This window comes from Grammomys surdaster, unplaced genomic scaffold, assembly GCF_004785775.1.
Source record: "Grammomys surdaster isolate TR1022 unplaced genomic scaffold, NIH_TR_1.0 126391, whole genome shotgun sequence".
Lineage (NCBI taxonomy): Eukaryota > Metazoa > Chordata > Mammalia > Rodentia > Muridae > Grammomys > Grammomys surdaster.
Genome location: NW_021621185.1, coordinates 17,638,253 through 17,664,302, shown reverse-complemented (window position 1 = coordinate 17,664,302; position 26,050 = coordinate 17,638,253). Strand labels below are relative to the sequence as shown.

The 26,050-nt window shown below is 43.7% G+C and overlaps 1 protein-coding gene across 3 annotated transcripts in view; it reads left to right on the top strand.

Moving 5' to 3' along the window:
• Pde8b (phosphodiesterase 8B) overlaps positions 1-26,050 on the top strand; it is a 104,199-nt gene that overhangs the window by 7,485 nt on the left and 70,664 nt on the right. For all 3 annotated transcript variants that reach the window (XM_028760207.1, XM_028760206.1, XM_028760208.1), the window contains 4 exons: positions 13,894-14,084; positions 16,932-16,991; positions 19,506-19,563; positions 24,822-24,910. In XM_028760207.1, coding sequence (XP_028616040.1) covers positions 13,894-14,084; positions 16,932-16,991; positions 19,506-19,563; positions 24,822-24,910 — 398 coding nt within the window. The remainder of the gene's footprint in view (positions 1-13,893; positions 14,085-16,931; positions 16,992-19,505; positions 19,564-24,821; positions 24,911-26,050) is intronic.

The window sequence follows — 26,050 nt, the reverse complement described above, 5'->3', positions numbered from 1 at the left end:
TGCAGTGCTCACCAGTTCTATCACTGACCCACTGCCCACCGGCCCACCTGCAGTGCTTGCCAGTTCTATCACTGACCCACTGACCCCTTAGCAGCTTTGTCTCCCTCCCTCAGCCCATTTCCCTCCCAGAAGCCTAAAGAGGGGGAACCACAGCTGAAACCATTTGCATGCAGTCTCCCTTTGGTACTGAGTCAGTGTGCCTCTTCTTCATAACAGCCATAGCTTGTCTGGAAGCTTCTGCTGTCCTTGGGATGAGGGAAAATGTGGACACCCCACCCAGGGAGAAGATGATAGCAAAAACTGAACTAGACGTGTGCTGCTGAGTTACGAGCAAAGGAAAAATAATGGTTTATAGTTGTTTGATTTAGGGGAAAGAAAACAAAAGGAAGAGGCTTAGCTTGGGAAATTTTGATGAAAACAAATTTAGGAGCAAAGGGAAAAATAAGCACAAGCCGTGGCTATTTGCATAGAATACGAGCAAGCGGAAAATTCCAGTAATCGCTCTAAGGATGCACACTGTGAACTACAGTTTTGAATCGAAGCGGCGGTAAATAAGGGGGCTGATATTGTGGGTTTCCCAAAGCCATTCCCACAGTGCTGCCTGGGGGACAAATTCAGGCTGATGTCCATCTCGTTCACTTCCGTTTGCTCTGGGCTGCGTTGGCAATAAAGGCTCATGATAAGGATATATTGCTCTTTTAAGAATGTAATTTACCAAACCATAAGCTATTTTACTCGCTTCTATCAAATATTAACGTTATACCCTATTTGTTTAAGAGAACTTTTTCCCCAGAAGCAACTTTGCAGACATTGTTTATGCCTTTGATTTAGCCCCGTATTTAACGGCCTTCCTTCCCTCTGAACACTATAACTACCTTTATACACTCACCCTTCATGTATATATGTGTCCATTTGTAGGATTCACTCTCCTTGAATGGTTTTAAGGTTTATTTGAAAAGTATATTGTAAGCGTCCTTGTGATTTTTTTCTCATCACTGGCTGTCTTTTGATGTTATGCTGGAGGATCTCCTCCAGATCTGAAGTCCTGCCTGGTTATTATGCCTTATTTCAAGTGTCCTGTGGTCTCACCCTTTCTCTTCAGCTGTATGATCGATCCATTTTGAAATAGCCTTGCAGTGGGAGATAGGAACCTGGCTCCATTCTTTGCAGTGGGCTGCCCTGTTGTCCCAACAGCATTAGTTCAAATACTCTTGCTGCTGCATTGTCTTGGCACCTTTGACAAACACTGGCCACCAACCAGGGGGCTGAGAGATGGCACATGGACCCAAGTTCAGTTCCCAGCACGGGTGTTGGGCAGCTCACAAGTACCCATAACTCCAGCTTCAGGACCATCCAATGTCTCTGACCTCTGGAGGTTCTCTACTTGTGTGCATACCCACACTCAGACACACACTTTAAAGTCTTAAAAAAAAAGAAAAAAGAAAAAAAAAGAAAATCAGTCAACTGTAAATTGAGTTATGTGTCTGTCTTTTCATGAGAAGTTTTGAAATTGTGAAGTGGCTCACTGTCACCACCTTGATTCTTAGTTTTCAAGGTGTTTTGGGCATTTCAATGCCATGGCCTTGCTGAGTTCATTTCTGAGCTCAAACAATCTGCCTAAAACATTTATTTCTTTGGCAGGAGAGTCTACAGGTGCCATGGTGTGCATGTGGAGGACAGAGGACAACTTTCAGGAGCTTCCCACCATGTAGGTTCCCGGGATCAAACTTAGGCAGCAATCACCCTTAGCTGCTGAGCTATCTTGCCAGGCCCCAGATCGTCTTTTCTTTTTATGGGGTCCTTGGGATAGTTTATGCGTAAAATCATGTGGTCATTCTTTCTTTCCAAATCTGAAATTTTAAAACTCTGCCTAGCAAATTCAAGAACAAGATGCGTTTAGTGCTTCCTTCTCCCAAGTTGAAAATGTAGCCCAGTAGCAGAGTGCTAGTTGAGCCCACAAATGGTCCTAGGTTTGGTTTTCCATACTGAGACAATCAGCTGCTTCTGAAAGGTATTTCCATGCCTTTTACCAAAGTTGTATCATTTTACGTTTTTACAAGGCATGAGAGACTTCGGTTACTCCCAGGGCAGTGCTGGGTGTCTTTAATTCAGCTGCCCTAATAGATGACGTACTTAGACAACGGTACTTGAGATTTACATTTCTCAATGGCTGATGAAAACCTTTTTCATTCGCTTTTTGGCTATTTCAGTATTTTCTTTTCTATTTGGTTAAGTCTTCTATTCATTTTTAGACCAAGTTAAATTTTCAAAGATACTGAGTTGAAGAAGTGTGTGTGTGTGTGTGTGTTACAAGCATGTGTCCTCGTGTGTGGGTGGACATATTTGTGTTTCTGCATGTGGAGGCCTCTGGTGTGTGTCAGGTGTCTTCCTCTGCCAGGCTCCACCTTATGCTTTGCTTTAGGATATAGCTCACCTGTTTGGCTAGATGGAGCAGGAGGATGCACTGGTCTCTGCCACCCAGCCTTGGAGCTGTAGACCTGAGCTGCAGAGACTAGCTTCTACATGGGCGCTGAGAGTATGACCTCAGGGCATCCATATTTTTACAACAAGCACTTTACTTACTGATCCACCTCCCCAGACCCAGAAGTGTGTGTGTGTGTGTGTGTGTGTGTGTATACTAGCTACAAATTTGTCAACAGTTTAAAAAAATTTATCCTGGTTGGTGGTTCTTTCTTTCATTTTTATAACTGGCTTTTGATGAGCCAAAGGTTTCATTCTGATAAGATTTTATATTATGCGATGCAGGCAAACATATGTTACACATGCTAAGCCGTCAGGTTTTGTCACAACATCCCAAGCTACATTGTATTTCCGTCCTTTCCAATAGGATCTATCCTCTGTAACAGTAAGCTACTATTTTTAGAACTGCTTCTCCAGAACTGAAAACAGTGGTCTAGAACTTTGAGTGATTGTATTTGATATATTTAAAATGAAAACAAAAATATCCTTGGGTCTTAGTTTGGGTTTTACTGCTGTGAGAAGACACCATGACCACGGCAAGACTTATAAAGGACATTTAATTGGGACTGGCTTACAGGTTCAGAGGTTCAGTCCATTGTCATCAAGGTGGGAGCATGGCAGCATCCAGGCAGGTATTGTTCAGAAGGAGCTGAGAGTTCTACATCTTCATCTGAAGGCTGCTAGCAGACTTCCAGGCACCTAAAATAAGGGTCTTAAAGCCCACGCCCACAGTGTCACGCCTACTCCAAAAAGGCCACACCTACTCCAACAGGGCCACACCTTCTAGTAGTGCCACTCCCTAGGCCAAGCATATACAAACCATCACACCTTGATTAGTACTTAGTCTTTCAAATATAATAAAACACATAGTGTGAACCCACAGCCCAGAGAAAGGACTGGAATGTTATGCCTGCAGCTGCGTACCCAAAATAGTCAGAGATGTACACAGGCAAGAGCTGCCTACACACGTCACTCGCTCAGGAAGGTGCTTGCTGCTCGTGTACTGGGACCTGTGTTCAGAGCTCCAGGACCCCCACCCAAAGCCAAGCATGGTGATGCATGCCTGCAATCCCAGCATGAGGGGACAGACAGAAGAATTCCGGAGCTTATTAGAATTCCAGTCTAATAGAACTGGGGAACTTTGGTTCAGGGAAGCACCTTTTCTAAAAATAAATAAAGCTGGAGAGGGCTAGTCAGATGGTCAGTGGGTAGCAGTGCGTGCTGCGGAAGCCTGACAAACCCAAGCTTGATTCTCAGAACACATATAGAGAAGAGAGAACTCTCAGTGGCTGTCCTCTGACCTTCACAAGACAGTCATGGTACATACAAGTGTGTATGCGTGTGTATGTGTGTGTGTGTGCGCATGTGCTCACACACACACACACGCACATACACTAAATACATATATACATTCATGCATGCATACATACATACATACATACATACATACATAAATATTGATTTCCAAAAAAAAATTAAGGGGAGCTAGATTGAAGAAGACACTCAAACATTGACCTCTGCTTTTCCTGTGCACACTTCCTAACACACATACATAAACACACACACATGTGTCTCTCCGAGTGAGAGAGAGACAGAAAAGTTATTTTTAAAGCCTTAAACATGTGTAAGAGATTAAGACTGAGCCTCTACTATGTACTAGACTCTACGCACCAGGTTGGGAGATGGTAAGATGCTGTCTGGCCACAGACAGAGGTTCAAAGCCTGTAGCTGTAGAGGCTTCGCTAGCTGGCCACGGATCGGGTTTTTGTTGTTGTTTTGTTTGGTTTTGTTTGGTTTCTGCTGCTGATTCTGTAACTGTCTCAGAAACATGAAGCTATGTTCCGGGGCTCTCATTTTTGTTTTGCTACACCCCTTGTAGGGAAATACATATTCTGTGTCTTCACTGCAATGCCAAGAATATTAGTCAATCAGTCAACCTTGGGAGGAAATGGCGACATCAGAGTATTTCGTATGTGCTTGCTTTGGGAGAGCATTTCTGAGTTCAGCAGGGGAACCGGGATGTAGATGTGGGACTGAGACACTCCACACAATGCTGCTAGGAGCACAGGGAGGGCGGAATGTGCTAGAAGACCAGACTGAGCTGTGCGGCACATCTCTCCCGGGTGAGTGGATGTGACTCACCAACAAAGTTGTAGTTTTCAATCTTGGCTAGAAAATAAAACGTAACAGGAATATTATGAAGCAGTAAATTCATATCAGTGTGGTACTGTCTGGAAACCAAGCAGTCTCTTCTCTATCAATGCCTGGGGCATCCTTATTTCCCCAGTGTGTAGAATCTCTGTGCCTCAGCTTAGAGCCCTGTGCTCCCTCCCCTCACACTGGGCTTTCCAGTGAACTAGAACTAAATCCCCATAGCAGTGACGGAAGCTTTGACTAGCAAGGCAGATTCCTCAAAAAGTACTCTTCTGTGTTTATATGGGCATACATTTTTCTAGAGCCATTAAATATTGAGTGTTTTGTTTTTCTTTTCTTTTTTTTTTTTTTTGAGACAGTGTCTCTGTAGCCTAGGCTTGTCTGAAATTTACTGTACAGCCTAGATTAGCCCAGCCTCACAAGTGTTGAGATGCCAAGCATGAGCCACCATGCCTGGCTTATGTTGGGTTCTCTGTGTCATAGAGCATATGGCCTTGTGGCTGACTGCCACATAACGATAAGACACAGTGAAGTGGTGCCTTCCTTCCTATCTGTCCCTCTTGTATCAAATCCTGCCTTCTACCTCGGCCAGCCTCAGTTTACACCTTGTTATTTGTATAACTACGAATGTCTCTTACTCATCATCCAAGATGAAGTCTGTAAAATGATATCAGTGGCCACAGTCAAGGAATCACAGAAGGGCTGTTAGGTAAGAGAATGTTTCAAGTACTCTGGATATAATGGCTGGCCAAAAGGAAGCTCCCTCCAAACTCCAGCTCCCTATATCAATTTTCTAGGAGTACTTATAGTAAGTTCCAGGGCAGTATTCCACCCTGACCCTTGATTGGCTCTCCCCTCAAATCAAATTGGCTAATGGATTAATGTCCTATGGGTGTATCTTATGTGATCTATGTATGTCGATGTGCTTCGGATGCCCCTTGCTACCCAGAGGTGCCTTACAATCCAAGAAACTATACTAAAGGTTGGGTATTTGAGTATAGATGTTAAGAGTCTATTTGCAGAGATTTAGGCAAACCTTTGTTAAGAAAGAGCACAAACCAGGGACTGAGACGATAGTTCAGTGGTTAAAGTACTTGCCATGCAAGCATGAAGAAATGCTGAGTGGGCTTACCTGTAATTCTAGTCAGAGACAGAAACTGGGAATCCACATAGCAGGCTGGCTAGTGACACTTGCTGTATTGGTGAACTCTGGGATTGATTGAGAGAACCTGCCTCAGTGAATATAGTGGAAGAGTGATCAAAGATGATTCCTAACATCACACTTAAGCATGAAGGAACACACACATGCAAGTACACCACACATATGCACATACACACATGTATACACATGCACTCACACTGCATATGTGCGCACACACACATAGGCACACACAAGAGTACTCATGCACATATACACATAGGCATGTGTACACATGTATATAAGCATGTACCCACATACATACACACACGTACACATGCATAGGCATATGCACACACATACACACACACGTACACACACGTGCATGCACATACACAATAGAAAAAGGAAAGAACACAAATCATAACACTAACACCTCCTTCTTCAGGTCAGGGACGAGGTAGTTTTGTTTACATCTTTTCCTCAGAGAAAGTAGTTTCATTATCAGAAAGAGACCGTTGACAGCCTTACAAGGATACTTCTGAGTTTTTTCTCAGAGTTGTGTCCAGGATTTTCAGGAAAGGCAAAGTGCCATGGCTGGCAAAGAAGGTTGCTGGAGGAGGCGTGGGCTCCTGCCACACTGCTTGGAGCAGTCACTCTTCCTGGCCTGAGGACTGTAGTTGCATGTGTTATCGCTGGAGTCCCTCACTATCCTGGGGACTCTTGCAGCCTGTGGCCTCTGCTGCTGATACTACCACTCACAGCCCCAATAGCCTCTCTCCGCAGCCTCTCTCCCGGCCCTGGCTCAGCCCTTACCTCATTGTTCTGGCTTAGGGTGAACAGCACATAAACCTTCATGATTGTAAGAAGATTTTGGCAAAGTTCCATGAGAACTAGAGCAGTTGTTTGCCTGGAGACAAATAACACTGAAAGGCAGTGCAGGTACCATGTCAACAGGAGTTAAATACCTTTAGCCCCGCCCCGTTACTTCAGAGCACAGTTACTGGGTGTCTTAACTGTGAATCGTTGTACAAAGTGTATACAACTATATAGGCCTCACCAATAGCTCTTCATCCCCACAGACCATGCATCACATGGTCAGTGACCGTCCATGTCACTCTTTCGAAACCTGTGTTGTCGGTTCCTGTCCATGTGTCACTCAGGCGAAGCACTGACAACAAAGTGTCCTGTTGTATTGCCTCCTGTGTTTCCATGATAAAATCACAGGACTGAATATAAGAATGGGTCATTGATGGAGGAATGAACCAACAAGCACAAAGCAATAAACGCAAAGTGACGATGCTGTGACATGTCGCTCAAATAAAACACAGAATTAGAGGAGACATTGCTGCCCCGGGGAGAACGTTGCTGCTGCTGTCTTTGAGGACGCTGGACGCATAATCCAGTGTGAATACAATATATTCATGCTATGAGGACGATGGTGGCGCCACAGAGGAAGTGAGGGCGGCCAAACGTGTCACATGCATTAAAGGTTTTCCAGGGATGCTGTGACACCAGCAATACAGAGGACAGTTTGTCAAGGCTTAGATAAGATGCCACCTTCCTGTCAGACGCCTGTGGCTGGGAGGTGGCCAACACGGTTCAGCTGTTCTTGAGAAGCTTTGAGAGGAAGACAGCACATTACACCTCAGTGTTTCTAATGTTCTCGACTATAGCGGGCTGGACAAATATTCTTTCTGCAGTGTCTGTACATTTACTACCAACAAGCCAAACCTCACAGGGTTTTGACAGAAACCTTCAAAGATCACAGTGTTTATGCAGACTGTGCTTTGGCCTATTTTTTTTTTTTTGAAGAGGCTGCCTGTAGTTGTATTCTTACTCAGAAAGGACCCAACATGGCAGAGGTCAGTGCAGAATGAAAGAGGTCAGCCCAGGTCGTCCTTAGCTTCCACGGTCTCACACAGCAGAGAGACCACAACAAATAAGGTCCCCTCTTCTGCTTCTCTTGGGTCTGGATCCTTGCCCTTGCTCTGTCTGTGTCACCACTTGTGAGTGTTCTAATTGTCATCATCTGCTCTCTCACCTCTCTTCCCTGCCAGGGTCTGAGGAGCAGCCACTGGCCTGTGGTTAGCCTCTCTTTCATACCAGTCCTTAAACACTTTACATAATATGTCACCAAATATGTATTCTTCAAACAAATGTAGACTATTATGTTTACAGTAAGTGGGGGGGGGGGTCATTTTGCCTTTCCTATTTACAAAACAAATTCAATCATATGCCTTTAATGATGAATTCTAAGAAATGCATTTTGTAGAATCATTGTATGAGATTTGCATTTGTGGATGATCCTTAAATATCCACAAATAACCGTGAGTCTATAAATATTTAAAGCTGATTTGGGCTATATTTCTTATGTTTTAAAATTTGCAATAACAGTAGTCTTATATCCAAAAGTAAGTAAGTAAAAAAATATTAGTACAACAGGGTCTGGTGCTGTAGGCCATAATCCCAGCTATTTCATAGACTGAGGCAGGAGGATTGAAAGTTCAAGACAGATACCTTCAAAGGTCACTGTGTGTATCTAGACTACTCTTTAGTTGTTTTATGATCTGGTTCTACCATGGGGAAGAGGCTTCTTTAAGTGTGACCAACTTGGCAAAGGTCAGTACAGTAAGAAAGATGTTCACTTACTGTGGTAGGAAATTTTAATCCCACCCCGGAGTTTCTATCCCTCCTTTATCATTCAGTTCCTGGATAAAAGTCAAGCACAACCTTTATATTTACAATAAGCCTTATTCAGCACAAAAGCTGGGCTGATATCTACCCTCTAAGCTATTAGAATCTACTTTCATATAGATAACCCCAAGTTATTACTTACTAAGATTCATTTGGGCTGCTCTTAACTCCAATTGGCCAGCCCTCAGGGCCATTTTTTTTTTTTTTTTACTCCTAACTCGTAGCGACTCTCTCTTCCTCCTTCACTTTCTTCTCCTTCTCACTTCGTTTCCCTTCAACCCTTGGGAATCCTAACACCTGCTGTCTCTTCTGCCCAGCCATTGGCTGTTATTTACTAATCAGAAATGGGAGCAAGGTCAGATAGTGTCACTTGGGTCTCCGTGCAGACTCTCTCATCTCCGGGGCAACCAGGTCATGGGGGCCCACGCTTAGCATTACAATACACAGCAAAAGACCAAACCTCAACAGCTTGCAGCTCCAGACCATAAATCCAAGGAAAGCCTGGGTAATCAACAAGACTGTGGAACTGTAGCTCGGTGGCAGCGCTCACATAGCATATGTGTGGTCCTGAGTTCAGTTCCTAGTATTGCAAACACACACACACACACACACACTCACACACACACACACACACACATATAGAGGGAAGGAGGGAGGGAGGGAGGGAGGGAGGGAGGGAGGGGGGGAGGAGGGGGGGAGAGTGGGGGTTCAATTTTTTGCAGAATCCACTGAAGGCTTGCAAAGCCATGTCTCAGAGGAGGTGACAGTGGAACCTCCTCTGAGACAGTACGAGCTTCAAGCCTCCCCTTCGATAAGCTTCATTATTAGTGATCATGGGTCCCAGTCACTATGGTCTGTGTTTCACTTCCTGGAATCCACATTTCTGGAAACAGACTTTCCTTAGACCAGCTGTGATCTTGAAGATGGAGACAGAAAGTCTAATCCTGGTGACTTGGAGTCACCATTCTCCTGGAGAAGGCATAATTTTCTAGAGCTGGGACAGCACATTACAAAGTAGTTGCTATAGGTTTCTCTCTCTCTCTCTCTCTCTCTCTCTCTCTCTCTCTCTCTCAACTATGAATTTTCACTTTGCATGGGAGTTGATTTTTCTAAATCAGTTTTTTATAAGTTTAAATATCACCCAAAGAAATATCCTAGTGAGTGCCTTTCTAATATAAATACTCCATTTCAAATGTAAACTTTATTATTGCTATTCTGGTATGATACTACTGAAAATATGTCATTAACGTTTCCAAAAGAAAGGGAATATCAAACCAACAGGACCACTGAGACACACTCCAGGGTCAGGCAGGACTCGAGGGAAACAGGAAGCGGAAGCGGCAGTTGTAGGAAGTCTTTCTGTGTCTTTATGAGAAAACATGGTCGGCAGTGCATGCAGGTTTAAGTCTGGTGAGGCTGGGCAATCATCTGGGCAGTTTTGGCTATGGACATAGGAACTGTTTCTAGTTTGTAGGTACCTGGTCCTGGGCTGGTTAGGGCAAGAGAACAGTGCCCCAGCAGCTGAGAATCTTCCAGATAAAGGAATCCACTTGTGCTAAGCACCTGGGCAGTCATTTCTCATCTCAAGGAATCCATTAACTCTGAGAGATACTGTCTTCCAAATGTCAAAACCCAGGTGTCAAAACATGAGAAAAGCATGTGTATCAGAGTTCTCTAAAGGAACAGAACTGATAGAATGAAAAGAAAAAACACTTTACATATGCATGTGTGTGTGTGTGTGTGTGTGTGTGTGTGTGTGTGTGTGTGTGTGTATAGTACATGGCTGGTGTTCGGGAAATTTTTGTGGAATAATTGTCTCTTGCTATTTTTTCAAAGAGTGGAGCAACATTCCAGTCTTGCATAAGATTGAATAAGATTGGTTGTAATGTGTAGCATGGTCCAATAGGGGAGAGTAGTCCTGGGATCCTACTGGACTGGTTAATATCCAGCCATAATGATATATGGAGAACTTAGCAGAGCAGCCTACAGGCTGTGGTCTGAGTAGTCCAACCATGGCTGTCTCCTGATATAAAAAGCCAAGAACTCAGTAGCTGTTTAGTCTTTGAGACTGAATGTCTCAGCAGTTCCAATCAGGAATGGGGGTCCTTGGGAAACCCTCGAGAGCTGCTAGTCTTCAGTCTTCATTGGAATCTCTGAGAAGTGGGTTCTAATACCTTCAACAGAATGTTTCAGCCTCAGAGTAGATGAACTTGCCAGCAACAATGAGGGCAAGCAGTCTGAAAGCAAATGCTTCTTTCCTCCCTTTCCCATACGTAGGCTGCCATCAGTGGGTATGCCCAGACTTAGGGTTGGTCTTTCCAGCTCAAATCATCACTTACAGCTATGCCCAGCTTCATGGGTTTAGTTGATTCCAGATGTAGCCAAGTTGATAATCAAAATTGGCTACCACAGCATGGTTAATACAGTCCCCAATTTAAAGTAGTCTTCCGACACCTGGTCTTTTGTCTGTAAATTGGCTTAGATGGCCTGATCCAACCTTCTGCTTCAACCATGACCCTTTCCTACCCTTCTATCTTACCTCAGTCACACTGTGCTCAAACACTCCAGGCACAGTCACAGACCATTAGAGCAGTGGTTCTCAACCTGTGAGTCTCGACCCCCTTGAAGATCAACTGACCCTTTTACAGGGGTTGCCTAAGACCATTGGAAAACACAGATCTTTATATTATGATTCACAAGAGTTATGAGATAGTAATTCATGTGTTGAAAAGTAATTTCATTTGTTGTAGGGGTCACCACAACATGAGGCACTGGGTTGAAAGGTCACAGTGTTAGGAAGGTTGAGAACCCCTGTCTTAGGTGCTAACAGAGTTCTGTCTGAGAGCTTTGCTTTCAGACACCAACTCCTTTCTTGACGACCTACCTCCTTCCTGTGTTGGCACCCTTTCCAGAGGCTCCTTTCAGATGGCATTTATCACATACTAACCTTCCGAGTGTCATTACTCAGTGTGCATATTGCCTATTATTTGCTACTTACCATGACAAACAAGGAGTTTATATTTTGTCCAACAACATACATTAAGTAATTTTCTTAATTGTCAGGCACATAGTATGTGTTCAGGAAAAATTTGTAGAATGTTGCCTCTTGCTAATTTTTTTTTAAAGTGAGGCATCCCAGTCTTCTGTAAAAAGACATGAAATGGATGGATTGTTCGGAATCTGTATCACAGCCCAATAGGAGAGAGTGGACTTGTCATTCTTATTGTACTAGTCAATCTTGAGCAATAATGATCACAAGGAAATAGATGTGCGTTGTTGAGATCCTTGTTTATAAACCCATCACATAACCAGACAGATTAGAACTAGAAGATTCTGTCAGATTCTGGCTCTTAGCTTCTACTGTCTCTCATGGTAATATCACAGTTGTTTTGAGTAAGAGGGTAATGACTTTTTACACAAGCAAGCTTCTACCTGATCTTCCTCATTATCTTTGCTGTAGTAACACTTTGGTATGAAGGCTTTCTTTCTGTTATAGGCCACAAGAAGGTGCCCTTCGCCTCTCTCAGGAGAGCTACCTCCTGCCTCTTTCTGACAGAACCTAGGGACCTAGGAGGATCCTAGACTGAAGAGTGATAGGCTCAAATGAGAAAATAGAGCTGGCCTGTGTTTTCTGGCAGATGGTTTGAAACATGGGCTGAAAAAAAATGTTAAAATTATGCTGAAAAAATATTATTCTGCTTCTGGGAGCATGATATTTGAGAAAACAGAAAATGATTGGAAGTGTAAGATGATTGACGTGTGTAGTTGGATATTACTGATATTCAGGGATTTATTCAGGGAGGTTTAGGTATCAAATAGTAATGTAGTTGTGTACTTATACGAATGACTCTTTCTGTTTAACAGATGTGTGTGGATTGGATATGTTAGCTGGATTTGTCAAACACACACACAAGACGTGGGATAGAGTCTTAACCACCACAGGCCTTGCACATCAGACTTTTTTCATTACCATTCATAACAAAATTAACAAAATTGTAACAAAATTACAGTTATGAAGTAGCAACAAAAGAACTTTATGATTGGGGTCAACACAACATGAGGAACTGTATTAAGGGGTCACACCATCAGGAAGGTTGAGAACCACTGGGATAGAGCAAACCCATATTGGCCAGCAGTTGACTATTGCTAAAACTGATTGATGGGTGGGTGAGATTCATTATATTCTTGTGTCTACTTCCCTATGGTTTCTAATGTTCAAATAATAAGACATTTTTAAACCCTAATGGTAGCAGTTGGACACTTCGGCTTGATTCCGTTCTGATTATAACAGAAACACTTTGGGTATTTTACCATGACCTATGGTATTGCTTTAAAAGCCCTTTCATGCTGAGAGACTACTGTTCTATCCCTAGCTATTTAAATCAGAATTGAATGCTGGAGAATATTAAATGCCTTAGCAAAGTCTTTGATTATGATGTTTTTGCATGGTGCCATATTGCTGGGGGATGTCTCACTCCTACCATGATAATAATAAAGCCCTTTGCAGTGGTACATGCTTGTAATCCCAGTTACTTGGCAGACTCAAGGGCTGTGAGTCCAAGGCTAACTGGAGCCTCGTAGCAATACCCTTCTCAAAACCAAAATAGAAGTAGACTTCTTGTAGCTCTTACAAAACCCGACAAGTAGCCACCATCTCAACCATCACGTTTTTACTAGGCATCTTGGAAACACCAGCCTTCTGCTGGGCACAGGAACATGGTGGAAAACAGGACTGGCCAGTGCATAAGTTAGACCCTCAGTAAGTTCAAGTGATGGTGAGATTTGCCTAGCTTCCTAACTTTCTGAGCCCAGGAATGACGAGGAGAATCTGTGCCATTGCAATGAGGCAGGTTGTCCTCAGTTCAGCTCCGCCAGCTTCACGACTCACGTTCAACCTTTTCGCATGTTGGCAAGAGTGTGGATGTTTACATTAATCTCTCAGGTTGTTGTTAGTTCTCTGAAGTTCCTGTGTCTTTACAGCTGTTCTAGTGCTGAGCGCAGAGAGCCTCCGGGGACTTGGAAGCAAATACCATTTGCACTGAACCAGATGTGTACATTTGCAAATCATCATGTAACCTGCATAGCCCACGTTAGTTATCCTCGCAGTAATTTTGCTGTTTCCGTCGTCCAAAAATAGGCCTAACTGAAGGAAAACCCCCAACCACAGCCAGCGACCCTCACCCCTTACTAGAATGATTGAGTACCTACCTGCATCCCACTCTCCATCCAACCAAGTAGATCCCAGCCAGGCCAGGAAGATTGAATAGCCTGTTTGGAGGTCCCAGGAATTATTGGAAGAGCTGGCCTTGAGTCCAGACAGCTTTCACTGGGAACCCTGTGTTTAGCCAGTGTACCCATGACTGGTTTTCTGTGTGGTTCTGAAGGTGTGGGTTTCAGTTCAAGGGCTCTACTCTCTATTTCAGGTTCTGTTAATCTTTGCAAAGGAAGATAGCCAGAGTGACGGCTTCTGGTGGGCCTGTGACAGAGCCGGATACAGATGTAACATTGCTCGCACTCCAGAGTCGGCCCTCGAATGCTTTCTGGACAAGCATCATGAAATTATTGTGATCGATCACAGGCAAAGCCGGAACTTTGATGCAGAAGCTGTGTGCAGGTACCTTCCTTCACCTAAGTTGCTTAGTTAATTCCTCCACATCTGCTCTAAATTAACTTCTATAGACAGCTTTGGTTCCTAGCACGGACCCTGCACTGTAGCTCATTCTGACAGAAGCACCCTGCTTTCCTATTTCTGCACGTTTGAATTGCTTTGAATTTAAAGGTGTCAGCTGGACTCATCCTAAAACTTGAAGATAGCCCCCCCCACACCCCTCTGGAGTATTGCTCATAAAAGAGTCATTAAAATTCACACAGTTTTTATTACACGTAGTTTAGATTTAAAGTAGATATTTTAAACTTCATTATTCTGTCCCAAAATGAGCATCAGAAATGTGTGAAACAGAAAATTTTCCATACGTGACACAGATGGATAGATACTGTAGCAGGCTTCCCGGAGGGAAGAAAACAGTCACCTCAGCACTAGAGTGTTCCTGGGGGCCATGCCCCTGCTTGTTTATAGAAATGCTTGCACTTTGGGATGCAGGCACCTGTCTGTTCATAAATTAATGCACAGTCTTAAGACTCAGTTCAGGATGAACCAAGCCATCCAGCAGAAGTGGAACGCTTGGAAGTTAGCCAGGGAGGGACCACTAATTCATGTGAGAACAGGACCGAGTTCAATTACATGTGGGGCTGGATTTTTATTTCAATAAACAATAACTTTTATTTCAATAACTAATATTCATATTAGTAAATAAGGAGTAGAGAAATTGATCCTTAAAACTTTTGGTATACTCACAAAAATATTAATGGATTACATTTTTTTTTAAATCACTGGCACATTGCCTTGCTATTTTTTGATGACTTGCATTTTCCCAAAGAATTTTTGTTAATTAGCCAGTGTTTAAGTGTTTAAATGGTTTCAAATCTTGCCTTTCTCCATAGAAATATCTTCCTATTTAGTCATACCTGTGTGTGTTGGGTTTGTGTGTGTATAATGCTATTTTTACTATTAAGAAAGAGTTTCTTTCCAACCGGGGATAGTGAAATGCATTCATTATGCCAGCACTTGAGAGACTGAGGGAGGAGGATTTCAATGATTTCAAGGCCAGCCTGGGCTACATAGTAAGACGCTGTCTCAAAGAACAAAAATGTATCTTCTTTCTGAATGACTTTCAGTGTAGAATCAGGTCCTAGCCCTCACTTGCTCTTCTTGTGTGACACTGTAATCACATACTCCTGCTCTTGTGCAGGTGGAAAATCATTCAAGACATGCTCCCAAGGGCCTAGGTTAGACAATCTTTGCATACTTCCTTAGATATAAAGAGGCATAGTGTTTGTTCCTATCTTATAGCTGCCCAAAAAGGCAATGGGCAGCCTGTGTTCAGAAGGAAGTTGTGTGTATCTGTGTGCCTGCAGACAGTTACTGGTTCTGGTGAGGGTGGTCAGATTCTTAAATGATTGACAGACAGCAGTGTTCTGCACAGAACTGAGTGGGGACACGCTCCAGTAGACGTGCATTCCTTTCTGTCATCTGTGGGCCTGGGTTTCAGATGTTTTAGCTAGACTGAACCTTCCTTTTTCACACCGACTCCAGATCTATATACCTCCAGATGCCCCCAAGTCCTCTCACCAGGAAGAAGTCCAAGTCCCTCTTAACACAAATTCCTCTGGAGAGCTGGAGGCAACCCAAAACACAGGAGCCAGTCCCAAAGGAAGCCAAGAGACTGTGCTCCTGCTCGACGTGTCCAGTATCTAAGTTAGCCTCTTGTCTAAGTTCAGGCTCATAGCAGCGTGCTCATGACACATCACTGGGTGGAGAGGTTTAAATGAAAGTATCACATTTCCCTGGAGCTCGGAGAATACCCCTCAGACACTGCACTTTTTCATATAATGGGAACAGCTACTTCTTTGAGCGTCTCTACAGTGGATTCCTAAATGTAAACTGAGTCTTCTGGAACCTGCTCTGTGGGGTGTCGGATGGGAACAGGAAGTGACGAGTGTCACCGCTGGAGCAGGTCTGGTCCAGCCTTGCTGCCCTTGGTGATGAGTGCTTCCTCTTAGATCTCCAGATAAGCAGAAGGCCGACCACATGTAGAGGCTGATGCGGTCAATGCTGTTTCCACCGATTCAAGAATATAGCCCTTTATCAAACCCTTAGCCAATTCACACAGCCCTGATCAGAGGACTCTAGAATCAGCTTCAGGCAACATTGCACATCATGTAAGGTTCACAAACTTGAAACTCCTATAACGAAACTGCTTAACCGTCTACAGAGGTCTTGGTTCAGCAGATTTGATTAACAGTTACTATTTAATCTTTCTCAAGCCCAGCTGATGCCCAAGTTTTTTAAAGTACATAAGCATCCATGACAGGAGAACTGGGGGAGGACCCTCTTTGAAGGGTCTTTAGCACAGTCTAACGCTTGTGTCTGTCCATTTGCCAGAAAGTACTCTAACTTTTATTGTCATGTCAGCTTTCTGTATAATCTACTGATTTGAAAGGGATATAATCCAACCTGGTTAGCTGCTCAGAGTCAAGCTGACCACTACAGAACTGTAGTGCTGCCATACTTTTAAAAAGAGAGTCTGAAAACTTTTTTAATCAGAGAACATGAAACTTAAATGGAATTTGCCAATTTTTGAAGTGGAAAACTGGTGAGCCTGACCTTTTGGAAAATTGCCCAGGAGTTAAAACAATTACAAATAAATAAATAACTAGGTTGAAGAAATTGTCCTGATCCACAAGGTCATCTGTCTCTGCTGTCTCATGTGTGTTCTGAGCTTTTTTTTCCTTTTTCAAGGATGATTTGATTTGGTGCCGCTATCAATGCAAAGACATTTCCACAATAGTTCAGTGTAACAGAGCGCAGGTCAGTGCTTTCACTTGAAGGTTCTTTTTACAGGTCGATCCGGGCCACGAACCCCTCTGAGCACACGGTGATCCTGGCTGTGGTTTCACAAGCGTAAGTGCACCCCCTGCCTCACCCCAGAGGGTACTTTCCCCAAAGTACCCTCACCCCAGAACACCCCAACTCCAGAAGCACCCCACCCCAACAGCAACTATACCTCAACAGCACTCCTACCCCAAAGCACCCCAACTCCAGCAGTACCCCCACCCCAGAGCACCCCAACTCCAGCAGTGCCCCTACTCCAACAGCACCCCCACCTCAGCAGCATCCCCACCTCAGCATTCCTGCTCCATGATGTAGCCCAGCGTTTTAAGCAGCTGTGATGGGCGCATCACAGACTCTATGTTGCTACTTCTGGAACTTGCTTCCAGGGCTTTGTTTTCCAAGTTTCCAGAAATACTTTGACTTTTTTTTCCCCTCCTTTCTTACATAATTGCTGTTCGCACGTTTTCACACACTTCATGGGGGAAAACAGGTTTACTCATCACCATGACATGCCAAAACTGAGTAGAAAAGCTGAGGACTCTGGATGTTCTAGTTCGTCTTTTCTCTTTGAGGAAAACAGAGAAGGGTTTGAATTTTCACTTAGGAATGTTGAGTGAGAATGCAGAGGTGCCAAATCCACTTCAAGGAAAGGATTGTGGCCCTGGGGAGGACTGTCCAGTGGTTAACAGCAGGCCATAGGCTGTGGCCCTGGGGAGGACTGTCCAGTGGTTAACAGCGGCCCATAGGCTGTGGCCCTGGGGAGGACTGTCCAGTGGTTAACAGTGGACCATAGGCTGTAATCCTGGGGAGGACTGTCCAGTGGTTAACAGTGGACCATAGGCTGTGGCTCTGGGGAGGACTGTCCAGTGGTTAACAGCAGACCATACGCTTGGGTTGGTTTTGAATTACAAAGAAGATTCTATAGCCAGCCCAACTATAGTTACAGAGACACTGTTCTGCTGGGTTTAGTGTTGGGAATGTTCTGCACTTAAAATGGAAGGGCTGGCTGAAAGGAAGGAGTAGTTTGTATGTGCTGCAATAGTTTGAATCCTTGCCAGGGGCAAAATTTGTTGTAGTCAATCAATGTCTGTCATTAGCTTCACAGAGGCTAAATTAGGATTCATGGCCTATTGGACTTGGCTTTGTTATGGCATTAGCCCAAATTTTGCTGCCAAGGAGCAGACAGACCAATAGCGCTGACAAAAAGGTGTAGGGTTCCCAAGGGCAGGCAGGCCCAGGGAGAGCTGAAATATATGTCCCATAGGCCACTCTGACACAGGAGGAAGCCATGGCAACAGGGGCTGCCCTCATCAGAGCCTCATTTTGAAATACTGCAGTATGAGGCTCATCACTTGATGCCTTCCTTGGGCTGAGGTGCAACGAACAGGAGGCTCTGTCCCCAGGGGTGCCTTATACTTGCCGTCCTGGTGGGAGATTAGTTCCAGAAAGACCAGAGTGGGGAACAGAAGGAGCCTTTAGCTCCGCTTACCTTCAGAGATCTGAATAGGATCATACGGCCCTAAACATGGTACCTGGGAGATACCACACCACAGAGTACTTCCATGGTTTATTCCATGGGCCCCAAAATGCCTTCTGTCTTTTTCATACATCAAAAATGTTTATGAGTCCTTCACTAGGAGTGATTTTGTATGGCTTGTTATGATTTTTCTGATATCAAATTCTCCTCATATGGAGAGTGAGGTTAAGTGACCTCCGTCCTTGACACCTAGTTTAGGAAACAGAATCATATTACACTGGAATCTTCATAATGCCTCTCCTGGTATGTCATTCATAGACAGCAGACCTCCTTTTACTGAAGGAAAGCAGAAAGTAAGGGAAACAATTTCTCTGGGGAGCAGGAAGCTGCGGACAAACTGAGCCTTCTGTTTTCTAATGTTGTTTCCACCCAATCCCTCTCCCATTGTCTCCCCTGACTTTCTGGGTTGTACCCTATACAAATATCTGGCTGTCTTGGGGATCCTCTTTCAGTTTCTTGAGGTGACAGTTGAGTTATCGGGCATCCTTGTGACATGCTGGTTCTCAGTCCACTTTTTTACTCACGGCATAGCTCTGGGCTCAATATACAAAACTGTCTCAGGAAACAGGTAACAGCCTCAGTTTTTGTTTCCCTGTTCATGCCAGCTCTTCTTTGCCACTTGGTTGTATGACCTAGACTGTTATGTTGGGTGTCTGCAGCACCTTGAGATTTGAACCCAGATAGGCCTTGAAATAGGAGTTGTGTATCCAGTTGGATTAGGGACGGTAGCCTCATGATAAGCAGGATAGGTGACATGTCCTTTAATGGGACTGCTCTCTCAGATCTGCTCCAGCCCCAAAGGGTGAGCCACCGTTAGAGCATTTCACTTGTGTACTGGGAACACCACACTGCTGTTGCTTCATCTACTGTGTGTGTTCTGCTTGCATCTGGAAGGAAGATGTGGATTCCATGTCCTTGGACAAATGCTGTTCAGGAAGCATCTCCGGAGTGACCTCCAATGGCCCTCATTGCTCTCTCTCCATGTTTCAGTGTGAGGAATCCTGGTTTGTATCTGCTGAGTGACCACATTTTCTGCTTTGCTGCAGATCTGATGACCATGAAGAGGCCTCCGTCCTTCCTCTTCTCCATGCAGGCTTCAACCGGGTATGTACAAGGGAACTGGAATGCCTTCTCTAGCCTCCCAGACACTCCCGTGACAGCCAAGCACTCAGCCATGGGAGCCATTACAGGAAACAGGTCCCAGAACTCTGAACCAGGGAACAGATGCAACTGCGCCTGGAACGGAGTGGCAGCGTGCGAGTGACTACCCAGTGTTAGTCAACCACTTGCTTCCTGCCATCTCAGTTTCAGCCAAGGCACAATTGTGCAGCTGATGTGCAATGACATTAAAGTACCTCTTATATCAGATCCAAACCCCCACAGTCTCAAAGTAGCCCTGTATAGATGCATCTTACCAGTTAGACCCAGCATGCATGCATGGTCATTTAAAGATGATATGCCACATTGGTGCTTAGATTCTGTGCTCACCAGTGGTCTGTCCAGAGCCTTTAAACTAGAAGCAGGCTCATGCTGGTGACCACAGCTTGTGAACCACTGTTTAGCACTAGAAAAAGAGAAGAAAAGTCTCTGATTTGAAGGATATATGAAAAACATTGATGATATCAACTTAAAGATTAAGACTGATTATCCTAAGCAAAGACATATAGACAACTAAGTAGGATTACAAGGTAAGGTATGAACTGGGTTGCAGTCAAAGCTGTGTGTTGGCAAACGTAAAGAAAATAATGGAAATAATTCACAGTAGAGAAAGTAGAATGGAAAATGATACATGAATATTAGACACAGTCGTATAGAAAAGTAATGGAGTCCTTCCTTCACCTTGTTATGACAAACATATTTATTCCTGTTTTTTAAAAAATGCTTTATTATAGGTGAAAATAGGGTAGCAATCAAGAGTTGATTTTACTGGTAGTCTAAACTCAAGATGGATGATCCTATGAGTTCTTGGTTGCTATTCTAGATTTAAAATGAAAATGTGTCTTGGTAGCAGGCCATGGTGAAGCAGGAACTTCCTTTGTGAAGCAGTCTCCCTGTGCTCTGGCATGCTTTAGCCTAGAAGCAGAGCTCTGTGGAAGATGTAATGCTGCACTGATTCAGACTATGTAATAGAAGTGGGTGAGCCTGGTTCGCAACCTCCGCAGCACCCTAACACTTTGCCTGTGTGTCTGTCATCTCTCCTTGGGATGCTTGGCATTTGTTTCTGAAAGCTCGCCTTATGTGCAGTGGTTTGAATGCGGATACGTAAGAGAACACTTCCCAGCTTGACAATGCAGTGCTGCCGGAGGACAGCCGGCAACGAAGCCATGTGACTGCCATGCATTATTTTTTTAAACACATCCGTTTTTTCTGAGAAATAGCTCTGAAATTATTCACAGGTTTTTATCGATCTTCTGTGCGGACCGCCCCCTCCACCCTTTCTCACACTGACCTTTACAAGTGTGAGTCAGGACTCTGAGAACACCGGGACATCCGCTTCCATGGTTGCCTTGGTTATCTGAATGAAGGATGACCTTGCCACCGAGCTTGTTGGCTCTATTAGGGTGTCCATCGGTCTCTGGACCGATGAATTGTGGCCTCAGAATTGAGCCTCAGTTCAGTGATCCTTTCTCCACCAGGTTTTGTGGTTGGTGTCATTTAGAAAATAGCTTCTTTACTAAAGGACAGGATCACACACCTGTTGACAGGAAAGCTTTGCAGAGAGTGCCAGTTTTTAGATACACATATTCTTAAGAAAACAAAGGTTCACTTTTTCTTTCTACCTGTCTGTGCTACTCCAGAATGTCTCCTGTGCCCAGATCCAAATGTGTCATACACAGTGAACAAACCCATGGTGAACGGGAGCCTCTGGAAGTCAGTGCCTGTCTGGGATTACCTAGTATTTTGAGGGCTAGGTCTGATTTGATCAAGGCCATTCACCAACTAGTCAGAGTGTTCCCAGCCCCTCAGTTTTTTTCTCCCAGTTAAACACCAATCTGTGATGGCTTTCTCTGTATACCATGGCCTCAAAGCAGCTGAGCCAGATAGATCTCCATGCAGATTCTCCTACTTGTTTGGAGAATATCTTGTTGTTGACAGCTCTCTGTCCAAGTACCTTCCAGAGGTACCTACTAGCTTTGCCTTCTGTGAGGTTGTTTCCCATTCCTGATTTGTTTTAATTAAATCATTTTCAGAAACTTGGCTCTGTGTTACTAGCTACCGGGCCAATATGTTGGTCTATGATCCTGAGTGGGGATCCAGGAAGGAACTGTGCCAACAAATATCCTACAACCACACCCTTTCGACACCTTTGAGCCCCGAGCCATGGCCGGCTGTACTGATGCTCAGCCCACACCGTGCTTTGTGGAAGTTAGCATCCAGCCTAGTGCAGCTGCTCTTACTTTTGCCTTTGTGGGCTTCTTTTGTTTTTTTGTTTTTGTTTTTGTTTTCAGCCTAGAATGATGCTTATTCATCTCAACAAGTATTTAAGGGGCTCTGTGTGCGAGGCAATGTGTAAGATGTGCTGGGCTAACAGCTGTGAGCCACACTTCTCCCTGGAGTGGCTTCCTTTGGAGTGGGAAGTCGAGGAGCTACAATGTATTATTTATTAGGCCCGGTTCCAGGTGACTTGCTTAATTTCTCTCACCATATGAAGGATTTGATATTTTCTTCATTTTTTTTTTCAGAGGAGGAAACAGACTCCAAAATCTGAATAGCTTGTACAGTCATAGCAAAGGCGAGGGTGCAGCTGTGTCTTCCCTCCTCACTCTGGCTTGGGTCCAACTACTAAGGTAGCTTCCCAGCCATGCCATGCCACAGGGTACTCTCCCAAGAGCTGTGTTCCATGAAAAGTGTGCTTTCAGATAAAAGTGGTTTGGGGAATCTGTACACTAGGTGCTCTTCCTCCTAGTGAGAACCCTCAGCGCAGGTTAGCAGTTCAGCACATTGTTAGCCTACAAGATGTTCTGAGGGCTGCTGGAGTCCAAATTCATGCATCCCAAATTATCTAAAGTCACTTATCATGGAAATTTCAGGGTGTCTGCAATGCCTCTGCTACCTCTGATAACTGTTATTGGCTGGGACAGATTTCACTCATCTGAAAACAGGGGCAGATGTGAATCTATCAGCTTTGCTTTGTGACTAAAGAGTGGGTGTTTCCCTTCTGCATAGGTTTGTGGCTTTTCCTTTTCTTAGACCCTCTCCACTCCACTCTTGAAGAACAAGAGAAAGTTAGAGTTATTCCCCAGGGAAAGACCACCCACTTCAGGTGTGTGTGTGTGTGTGTGTGTGTGTGTGTGTGTATTTACTCACACACTGAGACAGAAGAGGAGAGAGGGATTGGTTTTACCCTCTGGGTGACTTGGTTGAAGGAAATCTGTAAATGGACCTTTCAATTGGGCCTGGCTTTCTCCCCTCCAAGTATCTAACTGCCTGAGAAACACTAATGTAACTGGGTAGTTTAAAATCTTTTTTTTTTTTTTTTTTTTTTTTGCTTGCTTGCTTGCTGGTGTGTTAGCTATATGCTTAGAAAGCTTTGCAAAGTATATATTTTCTTTATGACTTAAAATGTAAACCATTTTCTTCAGTCTTAAGTGAATTATCCTTAAATCTGTTTCCTTTGCATTTTTTACTTGCTGTGTTTTTCTGCTTTCCTCATTTCTCATTAAAGTATTCACGTATTCATATGAGAGAGATGCTTGGTTTCTTATGTATCCTACACCAAGTAATATACTCAATTTAGAAGATGTAAAGAACACGCTGGAGAGGCAGCTCGGCAGTTAAGGGCACTGGCTGCTCTTCCGGAGAAGCCAGGTTTAATTCTCAGCACCTACATGGTGGCTCACTACTGTCTGTGACTCCAGTTCCAGGAGACCTAAAACCCTGTCCCAGCCTCTGTGGGCACTATGTATATATGCACCTACATAAATGTAGGCAAAATAGTCATGCACAAACAGTTTTTTTTTTAAAAAAATAATAATGTAAAAATGAGTTTTGGATTGTTGACCGGGTCCTGGTGTCTGCTCAGTATGAAATGCACCGTTGCAGCTCTTTGATGCTGTTACACATTTCGTTGTGATTGGCTGTAGATTTTACATATGCATTTACTTGCCCACTAAAGGTTAGTAAATATGTGAAAGCTTTTTTTTCCCCCAAAATCAAGATGAACAAACTATTTTCAAGTGAACAATGTTTAGAACATTCTCGATATTTTGCAATACCTACCCCATCTCGTTCTAAAGCTTTTCCCTCAGTCACAAGCTCTCACTAAGTAGTCAATCCTGCTTCCGAGCTCTGGTGAGCGTCAACCTGCAGTCTGTCTGTCAGGATTGACCTGTCTTGATAGTATGCATAAGTGGAATCAGGTAGCATGTGGCTTTAGTGTCTATCGTCTTTCACTTAATACTCTACACGGTTTTGCATGCTGTAGCATACATCAGTATTTCATTCCTATCTTATGCCTGAATAAAATCACACTGTATGTACACATCAAAATCTGTGTATCCATTCATCTCTTCATTCTACCTCTTAACCTTGCAAATAAAACTGGTGTGGACCTGATCCTACAAGTCTTTCCTTGAGGTATCCATTTTCAGTCGTTTTGCTTATATACCTAGGATTTAAGTTTTGAATGACACAGACACTGTTTTCCACGGTGACTAAATCATTTCATGTCCCCACCAGCAAGGCACGGGACTTTGATTCTGCACATTTTAACTAATTCTCATTTTCTTTCTCTTTTATTGTAACTATTCTAATGGATATGAAATGACATCATATTATGCTTCTGATTTGTATTTCCTTAGTCTGGTGAGGTTGGGCATCCTTCATGTGCTGGACATTTATATCTTTTCTTAGAGAAATGACTAGCTTTTCATCTGATTGTCTGTCTTCTGTTGTTGAGCTCACTGATGCTTCAAATGAGCTCTGCATTAGCACTGGAACGATTCGGGAGGAGGAAGCAAACACTCCCATAAAGATGAATCAATGGTACGGTGTGGCCTGAGCATCCTGTATATTGAGTTTCAGGGGATTGTTCCAGGATAAAGCTAGAACGGTGCGGTAATTAGCACAGCTGGGGAGGCACACTGTGCTCCAGTGCGTTTACTTTGCTGTGACTCCCCATAATGAAGGTTCTCCATCTTTGTTATGAAGCGAACCAAGTGCCTCACCTGCTCTGTTGTTTCGCTAAGGTTTGAACAAGAGCTTCAATTTCCTTGACAACTTTTCTATGCCATCCCTTCCTACCTACACGATGTCTTGCATAATGAGCTACCCAGGGGCAGAGGCAACTGTGAAGTTTCTCTGTTTGACTCTCTAAGAAATAATTGGAGATGTCTTATGCATTGTCTTTGCTTTCCTTTCAGAGATTTATGGAGAACAGCAGCATAATTGCTTGCTATAATGAACTGATTCAAATAGAACACGGGGAAGTTCGCTCACAGTTCAAATTACGGTATGTAGCAAAATAAGACAGTGCACGGAGGTTAACGAGTCTTTAGAAAGTCTTAACTGTCAACAGGCCGAAGTTCACAGATTTTTGACTGATGTCTGGGATTTTTGAGGTTATTAGACCACTGTCCATCAGCAGTAGACTGGAGTCCCTAAATATAATGAAATAGGTCAAAAGCATGTCTTTTTTGATAGCGTCTTCCACTACTTGTGGCAGTTTTAAAATGATAACTTAGGAAATCCTGCTCAATTTTGTATAACTATATTGAGATTCATAACGGACTTTTAAAAGTTACTTTTCAACTTCTGACTTCCAACATCATAAATTCCTAGTTGATATATTCAGGGAAGAGGATATGTACATTTATTAGACTAACCGTCATGGTGGCTATGTAGCAATTTCATGAAGTCTGCTTGTAGCCTCAATATGCCTGGCATAATTTTAGGACTCTTGGTCGGTGTGTGGTGCTTTAAGAGATGGATTTGTGCTGGCTCTTCATCCTGTGGGAGGTTCTCTCCGTGCCATCTACTCTCTTAGACTATCAGGGCCCTAGCACCTGTGTAGATCAGCTCGGGTTCTGCTCTTAAACGGCTGATTTCTTCAACCTACCCTCTTCAAGCTTCGAGAGGGGAGGCTCCTCCATCCCTCTGGCCCTGTGGAAAGATCAGTTTCTAAGAGCTTCCTAGCATCCTTCAGGGAAGTCCCCGCATGGCTTTTCTTTCTAGCCAACTAAGAGGTACCTTGTTGTACCTCATGCCTGGCACAAAGACCAAGAGAGGATCTCCTTACCATAATTATACTTTTAATCTTTGTTGCTTATTATATATCCAAACATGACAGAGTAGTTTGAAAGCTAATTTTCTTCCATCCCTAGGAAGCATAATGATTGACATAGACCCACAGAAACAGGTCACCTGAGTCTGGGTAGTTACTTAGGGTGATTTCAGTGATGAAGGAAATATAAGGAGGCAGACACTCTCTTAGATGGGAATGTGGTGGCTTTTGTCTTTTGTTTGTGTGTTTGTTTGTTTTAAGAATGTTGATGTTGTCCCCAAGCTGAGTTTAATCTCTTGGGATTCCAATGAGGGCAGAAGCAAATGACTTCAATACATTATCATCTGACATTCATGTGTGTCATTCCAT